The following is a 22,094-nucleotide window of genomic DNA, read 5'->3' as shown; positions in this document are numbered from 1 at the left end:
GGGGGGGGGGGGGAAGTGGGGCATGTCATCACTTCATTCTGTTACTTATAGAGGAAATGTTTCCAGTAAGAGAGCCTGTGTCTGGGATCTGGAAATCTTGTTGTGAAGTGGAATGCTGGTTGTCAAGACTACTGGGTGTAAAGGGATTTGACCTTCACTTGGCTACAGGGGTATAATTGGGTGGTTTCACACAAAAGTAAATTGTTCAAATGTGAAATCAGGAAAAACAGGGACTTTTAGAAATAAGACTTTAGGTAGAGGGGAGATTATTTTCCTTTTTCTTTTTGTGGTTGGGGCTACCTGATTTTTCTCTCTGAAAGTTTAAAGAGCGTGACTGTCACCTCTTTGCCTTAGCATTCATAAGATTTGGACTCACAAGGCCTGCTCTGTTGAGGCTGCTCGTTGTGGTATGTATTAGTGGGAATGTACTCAGAGCTCAGGATGTCTCAAGCATGAATAATTGAGAGAGGAGAGAGGAAAGCACAATGGGATCTCCTAACAGTAGAGTGACGTTATGTATACAGTCCAGTTATGCAAATTCAACTCTTTGCCCTCAGCAGGAAATAATGCATTTAGAGATTACAAATTAAAGAGTATGGGTAATTCTGCAACTCCATTCTAAACAAGTGCACGTGTCCTGAAGCAGGCATGGGCAGGGGGCATGAATCTACTGTTTCTTCAGCCAGTCTTGGCTCCAGTGTGTCCCTCATAAGCATTTCATTTCAGTGGTTCTACTGTAAAATTGTATTTTGCATGTATATGCAGTTATATACCAAACATTACTACATCTGAGATATACAGTGCATATATATTTTATATAGATTTAAATATACAAACTATATATATAGTATATATATAATGCACATATACTCTCTCTATATATATATACTGTATAAATATATGCATAATGCCCAATTAAGTGAATTTCAAAGGAAATTTGACCTGACATAATAGTCAGGTCTCTTAGTCTCTCTAAGTGAGAGACTCATCCTATTTAAGATACTATTCCTGCTCTTGTGTTGTATAGTAGTTAGGAACACCCTCCTTCTTTGGTGGGCCAGAGCCACAACTTTCCAGCTGAATAGTCTCGGGCAAGATACTCTCTGTGTCACAGTTTACCCATGAGTTGAGATGTTACCTGCCTACCTCATAGAGCTGTTATTAAGGCTAAATGAGATCTTCCATACACATGGAAGTACTGTACTTAAAAGTAAGAAGAGTGACATTTGGTGATGTTTCTAAGAAGCAGTCCTGAATAGCTTGAATGCTGGTACCTTATTCTAAAATCACTAGTGAAATCCTTTTTTGCTAACACTTCCCTGAGCATGTCATATAGCGAATTATTTCCCAAAGGAAATAGCTTAGTGATGGTGGTTTGTTTATGAATCACAAAAATGAAAAATTATGTATGACCAAGGTCAAACTAAAAGTAAATAAGCGATAAGTCTATAATTCATTAACCTGGTTAACTGACACTCCAGGTCTTCCAGAAGGAAATACCTGCCCTTATAGCTTTATTCTTCCTGGTGGCCCTGTAAGTCATATGAGTTATACAGACTTTTGGTATATGGGTCTATACCAAATGAATATAGACCCATAGCCTCATAAACAGGAGGTGAAAGCAACCTACTTGCATAAGTCATTAACATTTAGAGATAGCTTGCCATCTTATACTTTAGCTGCTAGAAGGAGGGGCTCCTAGAGATGGATTATGCAATCCAGCCTATTAAGCTATCACAGAAACAGCTGTCTAACACTTTCTTTTATTCCCATTTAAGGTTTCCTGTGGGCTTCCCTTGTGGCTCAGCTGGTAAAGAATCCGCCTGCAATGGGGACCCCAGTTCGATCCCTGGGTTGGGAAGATCCCCTTGAGAAGGGAAAAGCTACCCACTCAAGTATTCTGGCCTGGAGAATTCCATGGACTGTATAGTTCATGGGGTCGCAAAGAGTCAGACACGACTGAGCAACTTTTACTCTCAAGATTTCCTGTAGAAGGCAGTAGTCAAAATCATTTCACTGATCTCAGAACCAGCACAAATTTTTAGTTCCTCTGCTCCACAGTTTTCTTGACAGTTCTTAGTGCAATCCAAATGTCATCAGATAGCTCTTAAAACAATTACCATGTCATCAACATAGACAAAACCAGCCTCAAAACATTCTTGCCAAATTATAAAGCATATGAAATCTTCATAATTACCTTCGTGAGTGGCTTACATATGTAACATTATAAAATAAGATTTATTGAATGTTTTCTGTGGGCCAGGAAATTCCTAAAAATATTTTTACCTAATTCTTCTTAGTGGTTAACCCTGCAAGTTTTTGTTTTGTACCTAAGAAAACTGAACTTTAGAGTCTTAATCTTACTTCTCTTACATTAAACAGAAAGGGAGTGGGATAGCCTGGATTTGAAGCCAGGTTTCTGACTTTGAGCCTGTGTCTTTCTGCTTCTCTACACTGCCCCACCCAGGAAAACTACTCAGTCCAAGGACCATTTGTTTATTTAATGAATGCTGTGGTACATCAGGTCCTGAAGATATGGCAGAAAACAAACCAGAACTGGTCTTGCCTACAAGGTGTTTATATCCACCTTGCAGAAGGTGGAAGGTGGATAGCAGGGGAGGAACTATAACCGTGGAGAAGTGTTAGACGCAAATGCAGGTTCATTAAATTAGGTGTAACGATGTACTACTGTTTTAGGAAGAAGTACTCTCCAGGTGATGCTGATGTGCAGGCAAGATGAGAACCACTGACTTTGTGCCCGACATAGGAAACCCTCAGTTAACCTTAATTCATCCTAGTATGATTCAGATTGAAAACTGGAATCTTGGGGCTTTCTTGGTGGTCCAGTGGTTAAGCATCCACTTTGCAGTGTAAGGGACAGCGATTCAGTCCCTGGTCTAGGAAGATCCCACGTGCTGCAGAGCAGCTAAGCCCGTGCGCCACAACTACTGAGCGGGAGCTCTCGAGTCCGTGCGCCACAACGAATGAGCCCACGCGCTACAACTCTGACGCCCATGCACCTAGAACCTGTGCTCTGCAACAAGAAGCCGCCACATTGAGAAGCGTGCACACTGCAACAGAGATTAGCCTCCACTCACCGCAACTAGAGAAAGCCCATGTGGAGCAACGAAGACCAACCACAGCCACAATTTTTTAAAAGAAAACCTTTAAAAAAATGAAATCTTACATGGCCCTTCACTTTTCCAAATATGGGAGAGACTTGGTGTTTGTGTTAGGTGATTGTTACATTGGACTTGTTTCCTATTGGTTCCAATTGAATGTCACCCCTTTTTCCCATAGGTGACTGAAGGCCATTGGAAGTGGGGTGGTGTCACAGTCCAAGTGAACAGTGCCTTTTTCACTGGCATCTATGGCATGTGGAACCTGTATGTCTTTGCTTTGATGTTCTTGTACGCGCCATCCCATAAGAACTATGGGGAAGACCAATCCAATGGTGAGTTCTTTGGCATAGCTTTATTCAGGATAAGTAGGCTTCTGACTCTTCAAGACTTAGGCAGCAAAAGCTCCAGGTTCCCTAGTGAAATGTTTTCTCCAAGTGTGAACAAGCACCTCTAGGGACTCTGGGGCCATAAGACAAAAAAGCCAATACAGGACTGATATTTCTATGAATCCTCATTTTAAAAAATATTTAAAATGCATTGGGAATATTACATTCTAGTTTACAATATCTCCCAGTCTTACTACAAAAATTAAATTTGCTTTCCTTAATTTTTTGAACAAAGTTGACTATTGAAAAGTGTGCCAAATTTATTCTTCTAGTTTGAGAACCACAATCTGAGATACTGGGTGGATGGGGACTGGCCCCTGAGTTGAAGTGGAGCTGGCTTCATTTTTTCCCTGCTCATTCTCCTGTAAGCCTGTCGACTTGTCCAAACCAATGGCCATGCTCCTGTCCCCATCGCCTTCCTCCCCTTAAGTGCTAGTATGTGCTATCTGTGGTGCTGATGCTGCAAGGAGCCTTGGAGAACTTAGTCTAGCAGTTCTACAGATGAGGAAACTGAGACCCAAGAGAAGGGAGGGACTTGCCTGGGACTTCTCTACCAGCCATGGCAGAGGGAAATGAACACTGCTGCCTGGGCCAGTGCTAGTAACATGGAAGAGGGCCTGGTAAGCAACGCATCTGATAGCTCCTTTTTCTTTGCATACTTCAGCCTACATTGTTTGGCTCCACCTTTATTCTTCTCTTTTTTCATACCTGCTTTACCCTGAAGTGACAGTGTTAGTCACTCAGCCATGTCCAACTCTTTGTGACCCTATGGACTATACAGCCTGCCAGGCCCTCTGTCCATGGAATTGGAGTGGGTTGCCATTCACTTCTCCAGGGCATCATCCCAACCCAGAGATTGAACCCAGGTCTCCTGCATTGGCATTGTCTGAGCCACTAAAGCCCTGGCCATATGCCTATCCCCCAGATATATCCCACCTCCATCTGGGCCTGACAAAACCCTATTCATCTTTTGAGTCTATTCAAAATGTTTCCTCCTAATCACTCTAGTTGGCGTGTGGCAAATTATATTCAATAGAATATTGTTGCCATGGGATGCTGGTAGGTTTTCGTGGTCAAATAAGTTTGAGAATCATTGGGTTTTTAATCATCATTATTGTGATTTACTGTAGGATATATTAATGCCTTTAGCACACTAATTTGTACTGTTAAGTCTTTTAAAATGGGTAGGGGTAACAGCATTTCCAAATTCTCAAGTCATTTGGCCCTGCAACCTTTTTCCAGGCTATTTTTTTGATGTTCTAAAGAACAAGCTCATGTCCTCTTCATTGGCAGGAGGATTCTTAACCATTGGACCACCAGGGAAGTCCTGCATTAATGCTTTAGAAACAAGAGTTCTAGATTAGCTTTCTTATTTCACAGATGGGCCAGTGATCTTGAGACAGGGCTGTGATGACATGAGAGAGAGGGCAGGGAGAAGAGGGCATCTGTGCTGAGGGTCAAGGGTAGTGGAATGGTCTCACCCACGGTCTGCAGTACTACACCTGACTCTGTACAAAAGCATCCTAGACACCAGGGTTCTCTTCCTTCCTACTCCGTGACTTCCTGTCATACTCAGTATCTCTGGCTATAGGTCCTGGGCAAGTGTAAAGACCATTGGCTCACCTATCTCACCTGCCCACCTCTTGGTCTGAGTGACTTCCCTTCTAGAAAGTATGTGAGCTGGGTAGGCTCCAGCTTCCTTTCTACTGCCAGCACTGTGTTTTCCATATGCATGGTGATTGGGAGCATGTGGTCTCTCTGTTGTTGTTGTTCAGTGGCTAAGTCATGTCTGACCCTTTGTGACCCATGAACTGCAGCATGCCCGGCTCCTCTGTCCCCCTCTATCTCTCAGAGTTTGCTCAAATTATGTCCATTAAGTCAGTGATGCTCTCTGACCATCTTATCCTCTGCCACCCCTTTCTCCTTTTGCTTTCACTCTTTCTCAGCATCAGGCTCTTTTCCAATGAGTCAGCTCTTCACATCAGGTGGCTAAAGTATTGTAGCTTCAACATCAATCCTTCCAATAAATATTCAGGGTTGATTTCCTTTAGGATTGATTGGTTTGATCTCCTTGCTGTCCAAGGGACTCTCAAGAGTCTTCTCCAGCACCACACTTCTCTCTCCATGGCCTTCTAAAATGCCAGAGGAAGAGGTTCTGGACTTGTTAACAAAAATCTTGGTTTCATTTCATGGCCATCCTGTTGGACTGTGACAGAAACCATATGGACCTGTCCTTGACTTGAGAGTTTTAAGCAGGAACCTAGTAGGTGGAGTTCCTGCCTTCCAGGGAAATACCACCTATAGCAGTAGCTGGACTTCCCGGGATGTTGGAATGATAATCCTAGCGGGTAAAAGTTATGGGTATGCTGCAGCAGTTTTTGGATGTAAACTGTTCTGCTTGTTTTTGTTGTGTGACTTGTCAAACTGCTTGCCCTCCCTGTGCACCACTTTTCCCACCTGTAGATGATCTCTTAAAGTCTTCTGGGAACATAAAATTTTGTGATTGTTTTCCTTCCTATTAGCAGGGAAGGGGCAGAAGAGCACCTCCTTCATATAGTGGCCATCCAGGGGGTGATTCTGTCACATGTAAGGGTTTTCTAAACACTGGTAAGAATTCACCCAAGCCCAGCACTTTCAGGCACATGTGAGGCCAGAGCTGCGGCCAAGCCTACAGGGGCAGGATGACTGCCTTCTACCCAGTGACACTGGATGCTTGACCTGTGAGCCAGGTGCTAGGCGGCTCCCATGAGGACTTCTCATCCAGGACAACAGCCACCGTCCTAGGCTTCAAACCTTGCAGTTGAGGAAAGTACTTGATTTGTTCCCCAGTAGATTTGTTGCTGTTGAAGACCACACAACACACAGATCTGCAATTTCATAGAAAGCTCAAAGCTATTCTCCATAGGAGGTCATATTCCCCAAATCCCATGCCAAGAGGTGTTCAGAAACAGACATGGTTGTTCTGGATTGTCGTTTACGACTGGGTTGTGCTGCGTGCATGTAGTGGCCACGCTCTAGGGGTGCTGTATGTCCAACATTGAGGAAAACAGTCCCTTATTGTAAAGAGTGGTCCTGTCCAACATGCCAGTAGGGCCCTGGTTGAAAATCATTCAAGCAGTCCAGCGGCAGACTCTTTGGGGACCCTGTTCTGATCATAAACGCAATAGTCACACAATTCAGCATCTCTGTGGTGATGACACGACCCACTGTGACTCTGCAGCAGTCAGCGAGCCCCTGGTGGCTTTCTGTGCTTCTCGCGTCCCTGGGCAGTGCTGTGTCTGGAAAGGGCTTGTCCAAGTTGGGTTCTCTGATCATTTTCCTTCTCTGCTCTCTTTTTATCTCCTCATCCGCTGCCAGACCACACACTGTATCACAGGAATTATGAAGCATTTACCAAGATTTTGAAGCTCCTTGGAAAGAGCTAATTTGGAATAGTACGTGGAAACCTAGAAAATGAACTCTCAGAGGGATACACTGTATTTTTAAATTCTCTGAGTCTCTGGATGGCGTTCCTCCTCCTCCCCCCAGCCTTCTTTCCCTTTCTTGTGGAAAGTTTTTATTTTTAAATGGCTTGGACTCCCTCCCCACTCTAGCTTTTAAGGTCCAGAGCCAAGAATTCGGATTTCTTGCTATGGAGAATGAATCCCAGGTGTGTTGTGTTCTTCTTGCCTTCGTGAGATGGATCCTGGGTGGACCGCTGGAAAAAAGCTCATTTCCAGGAACTTGGTAAGCAGTTTCTGATGCAGCGGAAGCCAGGGAGGCTAAGGAAAGAGAAAGAGACATTAAGAAGCATTTTGTTTGGGAGATGGAAAGAGATGCCAAGAAGTGTATATATGTGGAGGGGGAGTGGGTAGGAAGAAAGTGAAAGTAGAGAGCTTGGATTTTTGCTTCTCTCGTTCCGTCAAGGAATGGCGGAGAGAAAAGAAGTGGGAGACAGGTTTGAGAAAGGGTCGGTTTCCAAAGCACATTTTCTCTCACATAATTCTGTTTCTCTTTGTTGTGTGGCTTGGAAAGCGACCCATAGAAATGAAGCAGTGGGTACCGCAGTGCTTAGCACTGTGTGGGGTTTGAGAGGATGAGCGATAAAGACACAGTCCTTGCTCTCACAGAACCAGTAGCCCGGTCTGGGAGATGAGACTTCCTCCTCTGCCTCTTGAAACCCGGGACGTGGCAGGACGGCTCCAGCCAAACTGTCCGAGCCAGAATGTTTTCATGTGTCAGCGGCTGATTGGTGCCGCAGGGGTGTGGTGTTCTGGGTTCCAAACTGCTGGTTGATCCACTGTAGCTACAGTGTTGGTATAATAAACACGTTCAGATCAGTCTGTATATGTGAGACGATCAATGTGTTCGTCTGTTTACAGACAATCATTTAGTCTGTATAAGGATATACATATACGCAGTCAATGGAATACACTTTTTTTTTAATCTAGCAAAGATACTTCAGATTCTCTTTCAGGAACCATTTGCATTTCCTGCCCTGCTGCTCCTGGGTTTTCATTAAAGCTCTTCCTTTTGCATGTGTGCATGCTAATGCTGCTTGTGTCGTGTCCGACCCTTTGCAACCCGCTGGACTGCATCCCACCAGGCTTCTCTGTCCATGGGATTTCCAAGGCAAGAATACTAGAGTGGGTTGTCGTGCCCTCTCCAGGGGATCTTCCCAACCCAGGGATCGAACCCGCATCTCTTGCATCTCCTGCATGGCAGGCAAATTCTTTACCACCAGCACCACCTGAGAAGCCTACTCTCCCTTTTACCTGTTTCCATAACTGCTCTGTGACTCATTGCTGATGTCTTCCCAGGCAGAAATGAACTCCAGCACAGGCTGGTGGTAACCCTTAGCCCAGAGAGAAGGCTTCATACCCCAGGGGCGTGACATCGATGCCCTGCCCACAGGACACACTGACCAGATTCCCTCAGTTACCAGTTCATGTAGAGAAAAAAGTTGGAGCTGCTTAGGAAGTCAGACAATTCTCGATACTAGGTTTCATTTTTGTGTTATTTCATCTACGAAATTCTTGTCAGAAGGTTTTAGGGAAAAAGTAAGAAATGGAATTCCTGACTGGATGACATAGGGAACAGGAGACACTAGTTGCCGACAGGTTCCTTTCTATTTCTGTTTGTACTGAATGGCTTCTGTCTGACACACCCTTTCTTTTGGAAGCCACAGCAGCAAGCCCGGGCCCCATGCCTTCGGAGCTACCGCTTGGTGTCAGTTTAGCTTCTAGAGGCCCCTGAGGTCTCCAGCTGCTTGTTTCACAGGAAAAGGTGGCTTTGGCCTTTGTTGCCTCAGTAAATGTTTGGTCTGAGTTGTGAGACTTAAACAGTGGCTGCTTTTTATTGCAATCTTTCCCCTGCTTGTGTGTTAGATAACATGCTCACACCCATGGTTTCCCTGGCTTCCCCTTGATGTCTGTGAGCAGTGATGGCCTGGGTCTTGCCCCCTGGACTGGACTCAGATTCTGAAGTGGGGCTTGACATCCTTCACATGTTCTCCCCCCGTGTGTGTCTATATCCTAATTTCTTTTTCTCATGAGAAGTTGTTCAGTTGCTAAGTTGTGTTAGACTCTGTGATCCCATGGACTACAAGTCGCCAGGCTTCCCTGTCCTTCACCATCTCCTAGAGTTTGCTCAAACTCATGTCCACTGAGTCAATGATACCATCCCACCATCTCATCCTTTGTCACCTCCTTCTCTTCCTGCCCTCAACCTTTGCCATCATCAGGGTCTTTACCGATGAGTTGGCTCTTCACATCAGGTGGCAAAGTGTTGGAGCTTCAGCTTCAGCATCACTCCTTCCAGTTCAGGGTTGATTTCCTCTTGGATTAACTGATTTGATCACCTTGCTGTCCAAGGGACTCCCAGGAGTCTTCTCCAGCACCACAGTTCGAAAGCATCAATTCTCTTGGATGCTCAGCCTTCTTTATGGTCCGACTCTCACATCTGTACATGACTGCTGGAAAAACCATAGCATTATGGTTACATTGGATTAGGATTCACCCCAGCGGCTTCATTTTAAACTAGTCACCTCCTTAAAGACCCTGTGTCTAAATACTCACATCCTGAGGTACTGGGAAATAGGACTTCAACAAATGAATAGGGATGGCATATGATTCCAGCCATCATGCTAAGACTGCACGCAAAATGTCTAGGCTTTATGTGTTCCCTTCTTAGGCCTGGTGCTGAATGTCTGGAGACAGGAAATGGCACACTTCAAGCCTGTTATAAACTGTCTTGATGGTTGAAAGGAATTGAGAGATGGCTGGACCCAGGGTTCCTGAACCCTGTGTCACCAAGATCTCACTCTGCCTTATTGCCCAGAAGGGATCACAAAGGCTGAGTCCTCCCAAAGCACACCTGTTTTCTAGCTGCATGTTTGTCCCTAAACCCTGGTGGGGAACACCAGTTTTAGGGTGTGGGACGAGAAACCAGGCAGAGCAGGGAGCAGCTAGACCAGCCCATGCTAGGACATCTCAGTGGGTATTTTAATGATGACTTAACTACATACCAGATACTGTCCTGGTGATTTACATTCTTTAAAAAAAGAGAAAAAAAATTTTTTTTTAAAGATTTAGAAAACCCACCATTCACCAGTTTGTTAACACCCAAAATGCAGAAAGAATGTAATCTTAAGAGTAAACAACAGTCCTTGATATGGAAATAATTTCGCTTTACAAACATTACTCGTGCCTTGATTTTTTTCATTTTGCCATGAACCAGGGACATCATTATCATTTGAGCTTAGCTTTGAAGGTGAATAGGAGGAGATTTGTTGTGGGAAAAAAATTCCACAGAAAAGGCAGGGGTGTTAGAGAAAGAACATAAAGTCTCGAAGAGGACACAGATGGTTTGGAATCCTGACTCCAATATATACTGTGACCTCAAGAAATAAATACGAACTCATGGTGTAAGAGTTGTCTGGCTTCCACATCTGCATAATGAGGTGTTAATTTACCCTAGTGCTTGTGAGGACAGAATTAGGTAGCCCTTATTAATATTAGAAAACGGTGGCTCTCTCCCAAATTTGTGAAACAGCCTTGAAATTCAATTAGAAGTTCCCCTTCTTTTGACTAAAGTATCCAGAGATACACAAATGATTGTCATTAGAATGCTGCCAATCTTAGGAAGCTGTGCTCATTATTATATCATTAGAGTGCATTTTGTATAGCTTTCTACATCCCCAGTATGCATTCCAGGCAGTTAAAATCCAGCAGCAGCTGCATATCCGTGGATGTGATATGGATCCACTGATAGTCCTTTGAGATTACATTCAATGCCAGAGATTGGTCTCATTTCACAATGGTTCAAAATAAGCCTTCATCTTATTCTTGATTAGCTGAGATGAATTGACATCATAACTAGGGAAAGAGACTTACTGCAAACTAAAGAATTCTTTTTTTTTTCCTTTCATAATTTATTCTTTTCCATTTATTCTGCCCTTCCTTCCTAATAAACAACATGTCACATTTTTTTGTCTTGGAAGGGAAAAGACTTCAAGCATGTTTGTGTGCTGAGCAGCAGAAGCTGAGAGAGGGAGGGTAACAGATGGAGTGAGACCTTGGCAGAAGAGGGAGTTTGATGGGATCCCCACTCCTGCTATGTCACTGCCATATTCCCATCCGTTCCCTAAGGGGAAAATGTTGGCCTTCATGGTACAGTAAAACCATGCATGATCATAGATTTTGCTAGCCAGAATCCCATTGATCTGGGCTCTCATTCCAGCTCTGCCGGGAGCAATCCTGGTCATATTATAGAAATTCATTGCCTATTTGAGCCTCGGTGTCTTCACATCTTAGTAGGAAATACTGGGCATGCTAAGCCCCTAATCGTGTATACGGTAAATACTCATAAATAATAGCTCTCTTTACTATCAATGCACTGATGTTGTGTGCTATAAATTCTCTTTCATCAGATGCAAAAGCAAAATTAATATGCTGAACAATTCATCCAAGTTGTTGTATGTATGTATTTATGATGGTAATGCATCGCACGGGGACTCATACTTCACCCGCAGTCTCAATGGCAGTTGGAAACTTGAATATTTCAGAGTCAGCATAGCTTAAGGTTGAGGAGCCTGGATTCTGGAGCCTCATTGCTCCAGTTTCAACACCACATCCTGTTATCAACTTGGGCCTCGGGAAAGTTACTTGACCTCTCTCTGCCTCAGTTTCTTCTTCGAAAGAATGAGAATGATGAAATAGTACCTCTATCAAAGGGTTGGTAATGAGGATTAAATGCATTAATATTTATAAAGTGTTTAGAATAGAGTCAACATAGGACAATATTTGTTAAAAAAAAAAAAAAAACAAGTAATTTTGTTACTTTGTGTGATGTAATCTGTAGGGTTAGACACATTTTCTAGGACCTGCTAATTGGAATCACATTTTAAGCTTAAATACTTGGCACCTTCGGTTCAAAACTGAAGTAGAATTACACTCTATGTCTATTTCCAAGAAGTCTTCAATGAAAGGGATTTCTTAGGTAAACACTTGGAGCTGTTAATGGGTCTACTCGGGTGGTCAGGACTCTCTTTGAAATTTTGATGACTTTCAGACATGCAGATCATGGAATCTGCTTTGAAGTTTTGGTGGTTCAGCCAGATATGCAAATCCAGAACTAGCTTTGAGCAAGAAATTTGAGATTTATACCTATTCTTGAATGAGGAGTGAGCCAGAAGTTGCAGCAGTGAGAAAACAAGTTAGTGACCTGGGAAAGGCTCTGCGTGGCCCCACGAAGCTCTGTGTAAAACCTTTAGGCAGACTTTCCACTTATTAGTGCTGTGCCAAGGGTCAGGAGTGTTGGAGGCTGAATCGACACCCCTCTGGTACCTGCTCCACCCCCTGTCCTTTGATGGGATACTTGCTGTACTGTGCTAAGTCAGTCATGTCCGACTCTGCAACCCTGTGGACTGTAGCCCACCAGGCTCCTCTGTCCATGGGGATTCTCCAAGCAAGAATACTCCAAGCAAGAATACATGTCTTCCTCCAGGGAATTGTCCCAACCCAAGGATCGAACCCAGGTCTTCCGCATTGCAGGCAGATTCTTTACCATCTGAGCCACCAGGGAAGCCCAAAAATACTGAAGTGGGTAGCCTATCCCTTCTGCAGGAGAACTTCCTGACCCAGGAATCAAACCGGAGTATCTCGCATTACAGGCAGATTCTTTACCAGCTGAGCTATCAGGGAAGCCCAAAAGGGCATGTTGCCTCCCCATCAGGGAATCGAACCCCAGTCTCCCACATGACAGGTGGGGATACTCACCACTATACTAAAGAGGAAGGTGGTGGGCTACTTGCTAGTACAGCCCCAAATTGCCATTAGCTGTCTCTGCAACACTAATGACCCTCCTTCTAGGACGAAGGATTCTCCTGGGTAGAGAGCTGCCATGCCAGCACTTCATAAGACTGATGTAGTTCCACAGCCTCCGAGGGTCTACAGTGAAAACCTAACACCATGTGGCACTCATGAAGGGCACCAGCCAGGCAGCCTGCAGGGCCAGTGAGTGGGTGGTCCCCGGGTTCCTAAGGCCTTCAGATTCATGGATGCGCAGCAGGTCCTAAACTACTGACAAGATGTTAGTCCTGAGGGTCAGACTAGAGCTTTCTTCTAAGTAAAGGTATGGAATCCCAATGGAAAACAGAGCTTGTGTATTTAATTCCATGCTTTGAACTAGGAAAAATTTTAATCCTCAAAACTATGAAATCATATGTGTACATGTGTAAGTATAAAAATCCCAGGTATAACCATAACCTTTTGTTCTCCAGTCCCCCTCTCTGCAAATATGACTATATACATGCACCCCATACACAGTCTAACTGAGAAGCATTGGGTGTGGGTTTTTTCGTTTTCCCTTTGCCAGTTACATATTCACAGAAAAGGAAATGACAACCCACTCCAGTATTCTTGCCTGGGAAATCCCATGGACAGAGGAGCCTGGCGGAGTACAGTCCATGGTATTGCAAAGAGTCAGACATGACTGAAGCAACTAAGCATGCGTGCAGTTATATATTCACTTAAATGTCTCATGGCAGGTAGCAGACTTTAAGGGTTTAACACAGAAACTTATTTTTCTCCTGATAGTTGAAAAGAGGCCACATTATGCCATTTTAGCAGAGGAGTACCTGTGTTCACTGGAGATGACTCCAAAACACTGGTGTTGTGTAGAATCCTGGAGGCAGCAGAAAATTCAGAGCACATTTCTGGTACTTTTTTCCTTGGTGGAGAAACCCCCTAATTATTCCTAAAGGCATTACATGTAGTACCCTATCCAATCTTTTGGTAAATATAGGCAGGTCTTCTTTGCCTTCACATGGCATAGCTGCTTTGTAAATTATTCACAGCAAATGTGTATGTGGTCTTGGAATCAGACCTTCCTTCCTGTCTCCATCATGTGTCTGCACCTCTTCCTGGCCTCCCTCCCAGCTTCCTCACCTATAAAGCTGGCAAGACCAGAGTGCCTGCCTCAGAGGGCAAAACCACATGATCATCTCAATAGATGCAGAAACAGCATGAAGCATTTGACAAAGATCATGTATAAAGTGTTGAGAATAGCACTAGGCACAAAGTAAGCTCTCATTAAATGTTAATAATTACTATGAATAATATAAGCACTAAGCTGACTCATCTGTTATTAAAATCTTTCTTGGAAGACAAAAATGTTAAGAAATTACTGCCAAGTCCGAGTACAAAGGGTGGGAGTCAGCCCCAATTTTAGGTATCTGTGCCATAAGTTTTCTCTCTAAGCTCAGAATGTGAAAGAGGTCTGGTTGGGCAGCTGTTAGTGAGGCGAATCCCTGCTTTCTCCTTCCTCCTTGATCACATCTAATACCAAAATCCCTGTTTCAGGTGATCTGGGTGTACACAGTGGGGAAGAACTCCAGCTCACCACCACTATCACCCACGTGGACGGGCCCACTGAGATCTACAAGTTGACCCGCAAGGAGGCCCAGGAGTAGGAGGATTCAGCACCCGACTGGGACTTCCCGCCACATCCCAGCCATTTTTACTAGAACAGGGAGCCTGCCAGAGAGCTCCACATGCCAACGAACGCTCTGTCTCTTAGCTGTGGTTTCTTGGACCAGTGGTGTGGACATTTGTCAGCTTGCCTTCTGACAAGTAGTTCCCGGAGACAGACTCCTGCAGCCACTAATGTGTTGTGTATGATAACAAAACCTCTGGTATGACACATTTTCTGTGATCATTGTTAATTAGTGACATAGTAACATCTGTAGCAGGTGGTTAGTAAACCTCATGTGTTGGGGGTGCACTCCTTGGGGAATGGTTTGGGCCAGATGGGGTCTATATGGAGTGGAATATTTGACTCCTTTTTTTCTTGTTTTTAGGTTCTAGGATAGACTTTAACATTCTTTGCAGTCCAAGATGGGCTGGTGTCATAGTCTTCTCACTCCTAATCCATGACCACTTTTTTCCCTATTTATATCACCAGGTAGCCTATCGAGTTAATATTTAAGTTGTCAATCGATATGTGTCCCTATTTTTTAAGGCATAATATAAAATAACCGAATTTCATGAGAAGATCTATTACACCAGGGGCATTTCAGCTTTGAAACCAAATCTGTGTATCCAATACTAACCAGTCTGTTGGATGTGGGTTTTAAAAAAAATGTTTGCTAAACTATCCAAGTAGGATTTATTGTATTAAATGGCCTTTGGGTCTAAAAAACTTTTTTAACCTCTTGCTTAAAATGTGTTTTCTTTTGATAAGATGCTTCAAACAGCCTCCACAAGTGTAGATCTGATCATTTAAATAAACCTGTATGTATATGCATGTATGTATATGCACACCTCGTCCTCCTGCTCAGCCGGAACACATGCATGCAGATTCTTTTTTTTGAGTTGTGTCTATGGGGTGGGGGGAAATAGCTTTATGAAAAATTAAAATATTTTGCCATCAAAGTTTTGGGGGCAGTATATATTTCTGGAAATGGGGTAACATTTTCTGCACTGCATGGTTAACCTCCACTGGATGGCATGTGTGGCAAAAAGCGTGTGTGGGGGGGGAAAGTTAAATGATTTAGAAGTAGACTATGACTCCCCTCCTATGCCCAGTTCCCCAAGTAGACTGTGTCATTGTACTTTAACTCTGCCATTGGAAAGGCAACGTAATACAGCAGAGAAAGAATAGTGGGTGGGAGGTTAGAAGGCAGTGTTTCCTAGCAGAGGTCTGACATTTATTACATAGTGTGACCTTGTTGAAGCCACCTGACCTGGCTGTTCCTTCACATACAAACTGCCATTCATGAACTTTTAACTGCTTCACGGGGTGGCAGTGCAAATTAGATCAGTTAATGTGTATAGAAATGCATTTTAAACTCTAAAACTATGTAAATATGTTCTTTTTGGAGTCTAAAGACAATTTCGTGAGTGTCCTGTTTTTCAGACATTGATGCCTGGAGGTTTGGGACACAATCCACTTAATCTGCCTACTCAGCACTCCTTCTCTATCCTTTCTTTTCCCTGATTTTGGCTAAAGCTGTGGTAAATAGTGATGGGAGGAAATATTTTGGTTTTGGCTGTTCTCTCAGGCCTTTTCCTGTCCTGGTAAACATTTGATGGTGTCTGATCCAGTGCACTCAGCATCCACTTCTGATTGATCACTGTGGTGCCAGGCTTTAAATGTAGCCCATGTCTCACAGTCTGAAAGGGAAGACGAAGTTAAAATACAACAAGTAATCTCGTGCCCCAGAGGATGGAGGCAGAATTTCTCCAAGGAGATGAGAAAAGGGCCTGAGATAGGTCTTGAAGAAGAAGTAAGATTTTACCAGGGCTGAAGGACAAAGGGAACAGCAGGATGAAAATCATACAGGAAGTGAAGAATGGAGAATGCTTAGATAAAGCTGGTCATCAGGCCTGGCTGGCATATAGAAGGAGTGGAAATAGCAGAAGGTAAGCCCCATGCATCTGTGAGCCAAAATGAGAAGGGTCCTTAATGCTGTGGGAAGAGTTATCAGACTCAGCCTAGGGTTTTATGTGGAGACGTGATATGATCAGAATTACTGCAACAGAGAGGCTGGACAAGCCCAGGAAAAAGATCACAAAGGCTGAAAACAGGGCAATAGTAGAGGACATGGAGAAGATCAGATTAGTTTTGGAGATAGAAGTGGCAAGGTTTGGGCATTCTGAATGTGGACATGAAAAGCAACAGCAGAGTCAAATGTCAAGCCCTTTGAGGAGAGAGAATGGTATGGCTCTTTAAGGATTCCTGGAGGGGCAGCGTCAGTGAGTCTATCACCTAAGGGTATGTATCCATACTAGAAGTTAAGTCTAGCAAGCTTACCTAAACGAGAGACTTTAGCAGAACCTTCCAAGAGCACCAATACCAGTAATTCATGGACCTTTCCACTAGAACAGTTCCATTTACTAGCTGTCTGTCTCTCTAGCTTCCGAAGTAGGGGAGGTACATGAGTGGCTCAGTCTCAGGCAAGCGGCTGCCCCTTGCTGATCAACTGTGATCAGGAAACCAAGTCCAGTGGCCGCTAGCAGATTACCCTGTGGATTGGGGTCAGTTTCTGAAGAATGGAGAGTCCATTTTGAGTTGGCACACAGTCAGAAAACATGTACTACAGTGGGCCAGATGAGAAGTTTGGATTTGCTTGGGCTGGGTTTTCAAAGCTGTCTTCTGGAAGAAATGACAAGCTAACAGAAGCAAGAGGAGAAGCAGACCAGTCAGGGAAGGAGGCTTTGCAGCCATCACTGAGAATGACGTTGAGCTTGGCAGAGCATCAAAACATCACGTAACTATGGTGAACCAGACACGGCCATATTCAAGAGGTGGCAGAAAGAAACTGAGGTAGGTGACTCATAGCCATGCAAAGTATCAAAGAAGCCAAAGAAAGAACCAGATCAAGGGGGGGAAAGTTAGATACCCTGAGAAACTCAACAGCGTTTAAAGATTGAATAAGGCATGTTGGATTTGGCATTGATATGTGGGACCTCATGGCAAGCGCAGCAATTAGACGTAGAATAAGATCAGTGAGTGCTCGTGATGGGAAGATAAGAGGTAGGATGGTGGCTCCAGGAGAAACCAGAGTCTGGGGAGAAAATGGGACTGGATTTGTAGACATTGAGGGTGAGAGCCAGCCATGAAGTCAAGATGATGATGAAGTAGCTTATGCCCCAAGAAGGTCAGAGACTTGGGATAAAGGACACAAGCTGATGAGTTAGTTTTGACAGAGTGAAAGGTCACTTTTATCCAGAGACAGGAGAGAAGTAACCAGTGGATGCTGAAGGAGAAACTTGAGGTCAAAAGAAGAGAAGTTGGCAACCGGTCCCTCTGTGTGTTCTGTTTTCTCTTTTCCCCTTGAACATGAAATGAGCCTAGAGTTGTCCTGAAGAATTTCTCGGTTTCAACAATGCAGGTAGAATACATTTGTTTTCAATCAGCAGAAAGTTCAAGAAATGCTTCAAGAGGTGAGAAAAAGCCTGTAATAAGGACTATCAACCCAGAGCAAAAATTAATTGTTGGTCATGTATATGTTTTACTAATTGTCTTAAAATTTTTAAGTAATTTTGAAGAATATGATAATTGTAATAAGTTTAAAATTCCCCAACTGTCTGCTTTTTAAAAATAAGGAAACTTGCCATTTATGCAACAAACAGGTAAAATACAATTGATATTTCCCATAGAAAACAGTCAGTTTTATATTGACTTATTGGGTTCACCAGGTGTTAATCCTACATTTTCCCCTTAGGGGAAGAAAATGTCTATAATAATGAAATAAATAGTTTCTTTCACAACCTCTAGGTAATTCTAATCATTTCTCAGAACCGAGAGGATGCCTCAATTCTGATGCCAGAGAGCTGTTGGAAGTCGCACCCCTGGGATCCCTGCAGGTACTTTGAGAAAGTCTACAAAAATGTTAGAAGGCAGGTTATTGGTCTCATCCTCATCTTAGCAGTTCCAGAAACTCTATATTGTCAACTCTTTCAAACAGATCAAGTTCTGAGAGGCTGCCTGGCCACACTGGGGCGTCTCAATGAATGACAATTCCTATGCAATCTTTTATAGTGAGGAGTTCGCCATGTCTTGTGTCTCCATCATTCCGGACACATTCTACCTTGCTATTGTTGAGTAACCATGGAGGCTAAGAGAGGAAGTACAAAGGGTTTTTTGTTTTTTTTTGTTTTTTTTGGTGGACAAACGATAAAAGTACAGAGGAATGAGTGTACTTGAAAGAAGTAACATCTCAACCACGATAAAGCCTGAGGGATCATCCCAGTACTTCTAAAGGCAATACACACAGCTCCCTGCAAAGTGCCTAACACAATGTGGGAATTCAGCTGGGGAGGGTTGGTGGGTGAACCGGTAAACGCACCAGCTCATCCTAGTCTCTGACTGCTGTGGACGCCTCCTTCCTTTGATTCAATCAGACCCTGCTCCTTTTGCAGCCATTCAGCATCAGGATATGTTAATGCAGTAAATTAGGCTTACGTGTGGATACAACCTGACTCTCGTGAGTCTATGCTTCACTCATAGAAGGTCCCATCATCCTTTCATGCCATGGGAATTCTTCTGACTTTGGCTGCTTGCTCTCACCCCATCACACTTTGCTTTGTGACTGATTAAGTTGTACAGGGATGACTTGGTTTCTGAGACTGTGTCAGCAATGCCTTTCTTTTCTCCTCACATCAGAGTGATCTTCTGGGCACTCCTTGAACCACCTACTGTCTAGGAGCCTCCTGTCTCAATGACCAGGGTTTTGGCTTTAGAGGTTGAGAAGATGCTTGTGTATGGAGACCAGACCCTCTTTGTGACTTTGACTTTTTGTTCTGACTGTACTTCCTCCCACAAGTCCTGTCCTAGCCAGGACTTTTCTCCTTCAGGCTCATGTCTCGGCTCCCCAGTCCCTCCTCCAGATGTGTTTTCCAGACCCTTGCCTCAGTGCCCTGTTAACTGCATTCTAGTTCCTCACTGTTCTAGCATATGATTATCAGACTGCAGCGTTGCTCTAGCTGGCACAGATTAGTGGAAAAATAATACTTCTACTAGGGTTCAACATACTAACAAAATGGCCCTAGATTTGAAAATTATCCACTTCTTTGCTTCTCATGAACATTCAACCTCTAAAACACAGTTTTAAAAATTAATACAGGTATACCTCGTTTTATTGCACTTTGCAGATACTGCCATTTATTTATTTATTTATTTATTTTACAAATTGAAGCTTTATGGAAACCCTCTGTCAGATGATGGTTAGCATTTTTTATTTTCACAATAAAATATTTTTTACTGAGGTATGTGCATTGTTATTTAGACATGATGCTGTTGCACACTGAATAGACTACAGTATGAGTAGACATAACTTTTATATGCATTGGGAAACCAAAACACCCATGTGACTCCTTTTATTGTGGTATTCACTTTATCCCAGTGGTCTGGAACCAGCCTGCAGTATCTCCAAGGTATGCCTGTATCACCAAAAATATTGTATTCAGCTAAATTATAGGACTTTATGCATATGAATTTCACTTTTCCCACCCACAGATTCAATGGGTAAAGTACATCTTTAACTTTTAAAATACGCACAATTTGATATATAAATAAAAGTAGCTAAGTTCTTTCTAGGTGCAGAATGTGTTGGTTTCAACTGCTGGAGAACTGCCTCCCTCAGCTTGGACCTCTTTGTCCCACTCTCTCTCTGTCTACACACAGTCATACACAAATACAAACACACACACATATACATCCCATTACTGTTAAACTCCTTTTTTCATGTGTTGGTGTTTGTAATATGGAACTTTATAATTTACGTACATTTCCTTTAATATCTCCTCTTCATAGTCACGGGGCTTCTCAGATGGCACTAGTGGTAAAGAACCCGCCTGCCAATGCAGGAGACATAAGAGACCTGGGTTTGATCCCTGGGTCGGGAAGATCCCCTGGAGGAGGGCATGGCAACTCACTCCAGTATTCTAGCCTGGAGAATCCCATGGACAGAGGAGCCTGGTGGTCTGTGGTACATAGGGTCGAACAGGACTGAAGTGACTTAGCACACATGCGCCCTCTTCACAGTCACATAGTGACTGCTTTACATAATAAAGAAGTGAGGTTCATAGAGGGGAAATGACAAAATTGGAACCAAGAAGAGATCGTCAGTCTCTGAACCTGCCTCTTAAGTAGCTTACTTGCAGCAGAAGAGTCAAGAATTTTGTTTTGAGCTGCAGCTCTCATTAGAGCAGAATGACCTTATTGGGAAATGTTATTCCAGAGGAAGAAAATAGCTGCCTACTCTCCATTTTCATCAATGGCAAGTGTCTGCCCTCTTCTGGCCAAAGGGAGGATGACGGCTATCACTGAGCAAATTCTTAGGACAAAAGTCAAACCTTCGTATGGGGGAGTTTGTAGGGGCTCCATGATAATTATTGCTTTTTTAGTGAGTTCTTGTCATAGCTTTGCATATGACTTTGCTCTGGGACCTTCCAGACGACTGCCTGTACCCTATTCCCCTTGAACTTGGTGATTTCTGAAGTCCTCACTAGCCCTGACTGTAAGAACTGTAACGGAGGCTTGTGTTAATGACGTCTTACAGCAATGCAGGGCCAGGTTCGCTGTGGGTGGATGCGAAGGCATGGCAGCATGGCAACCTGAGCGGGGGCAGGTGCTAGTGCAAATAGACCCCCGGCATTTATTGATTAGGAAGCCCCTTCGATCCTGCTCATTATTCTCCTGAGCTCCTTCGAGGCTCTGAGCTCCCTCAAGTGGCTGCTATACCCAGCAACCTTTTTCATCGAGATAAGTCAAGGTCAGGATGGTCTTCACTCCCATGATGAACTCTTCTCAGTTCAGGGACACCAAGAGACTGAAAGTGAGCCATAAACAGGAGTGGCCAACACACAAGGTCCTTCATTGCACGTGCTTGGCGGACGTTCCTCACATGCTGACTCGACGGAAACTTCATGGGCAGCACGAAAGGCTGGAAGCCAGTCTAGACACAAGAGAACTGGGATGTAAAGACGCTTCCTTTGTTTGTGAAATGCTTCACAAAGGCAGTTGTTCCTAGGAATGGGCCAGAGTTTTAAATCACGTATGTGTGTTTTGGCTGGGTCACCCTAAAGGCAGCTTCTGAGTCAGGAATTCATGTGCAGGTTTGGAAGGCCACCAGAGGAGACAAAGAGAAGGTGGGAGACTGGGAAGGCCCCGAGGGTGAGGGGCAGCCCTACTGAGCAAGGAGGCAGAGTCTCGGTGGCACCTGCCCTCTGTTGGTGCAGGGTCACCCCTGAGCTGTTAGCTAACTGGAGCCAGGGTCAGCTTGAAGAATACGGGTGCTACACTGTGTGCTTAGCTGATCCCCAAGTCAAATCAGAGCAGATCAGTCACCCAGTCGGGTCCGACTCTGTGCGACCCCATGAATCGCAGCACACCAGGCCTCCCTGTCCATCACCAACTCCCGGAGTTCACTCAGACTCACGTCCATCGAGTCAGTGATGCCATCCAGCCATCTCATCCTCTGTCGTCCCCTTCTCCTCCTGCCCCCAATCCCTCCCAGCATCAGAGTCTTTTCCAATGAGTCAACTCTTCGCATGAGGTGGCCAAAGTACTGGAGTTTCAGCTTTAGCATCAGTCCTTCCTA

At 44.0% G+C, this 22,094-nt stretch overlaps 1 protein-coding gene and 1 non-coding gene across 2 annotated transcripts in view; one reads left to right on the top strand and one right to left on the bottom strand.

Moving 5' to 3' along the window:
• The window catches only part of WLS (wntless Wnt ligand secretion mediator), a 119,027-nt gene extending 103,735 nt beyond the window's left edge, over positions 1 to 15,292 (top strand). Inside the window, exons 11-12 of the mRNA XM_010844135.1 lie at positions 3,301 to 3,454; positions 14,350 to 15,292. Of these exons, the coding sequence (XP_010842437.1) occupies positions 3,301 to 3,454; positions 14,350 to 14,459 (264 nt within the window). The 3' untranslated portion in view covers positions 14,460 to 15,292. The remainder of the gene's footprint in view (positions 1 to 3,300; positions 3,455 to 14,349) is intronic.
• TRNAD-GUC lies at positions 12,711 to 12,782 on the bottom strand. Its single transcript has one exon. It is a non-coding gene; the product is annotated as a tRNA-Asp (tRNA).
• Positions 15,293 to 22,094: the final 6,802 nt, after the last annotated feature.

Source organism: Bison bison, unplaced genomic scaffold (genome assembly GCF_000754665.1).
Source record: "Bison bison bison isolate TAMUID 2011002044 unplaced genomic scaffold, Bison_UMD1.0 scf7180017864195, whole genome shotgun sequence".
Lineage (NCBI taxonomy): Eukaryota > Metazoa > Chordata > Mammalia > Artiodactyla > Bovidae > Bison > Bison bison.
Note: the sequence above shows the minus strand (reverse complement) of the source record. Positions and strands in the feature narration are given on the sequence as shown.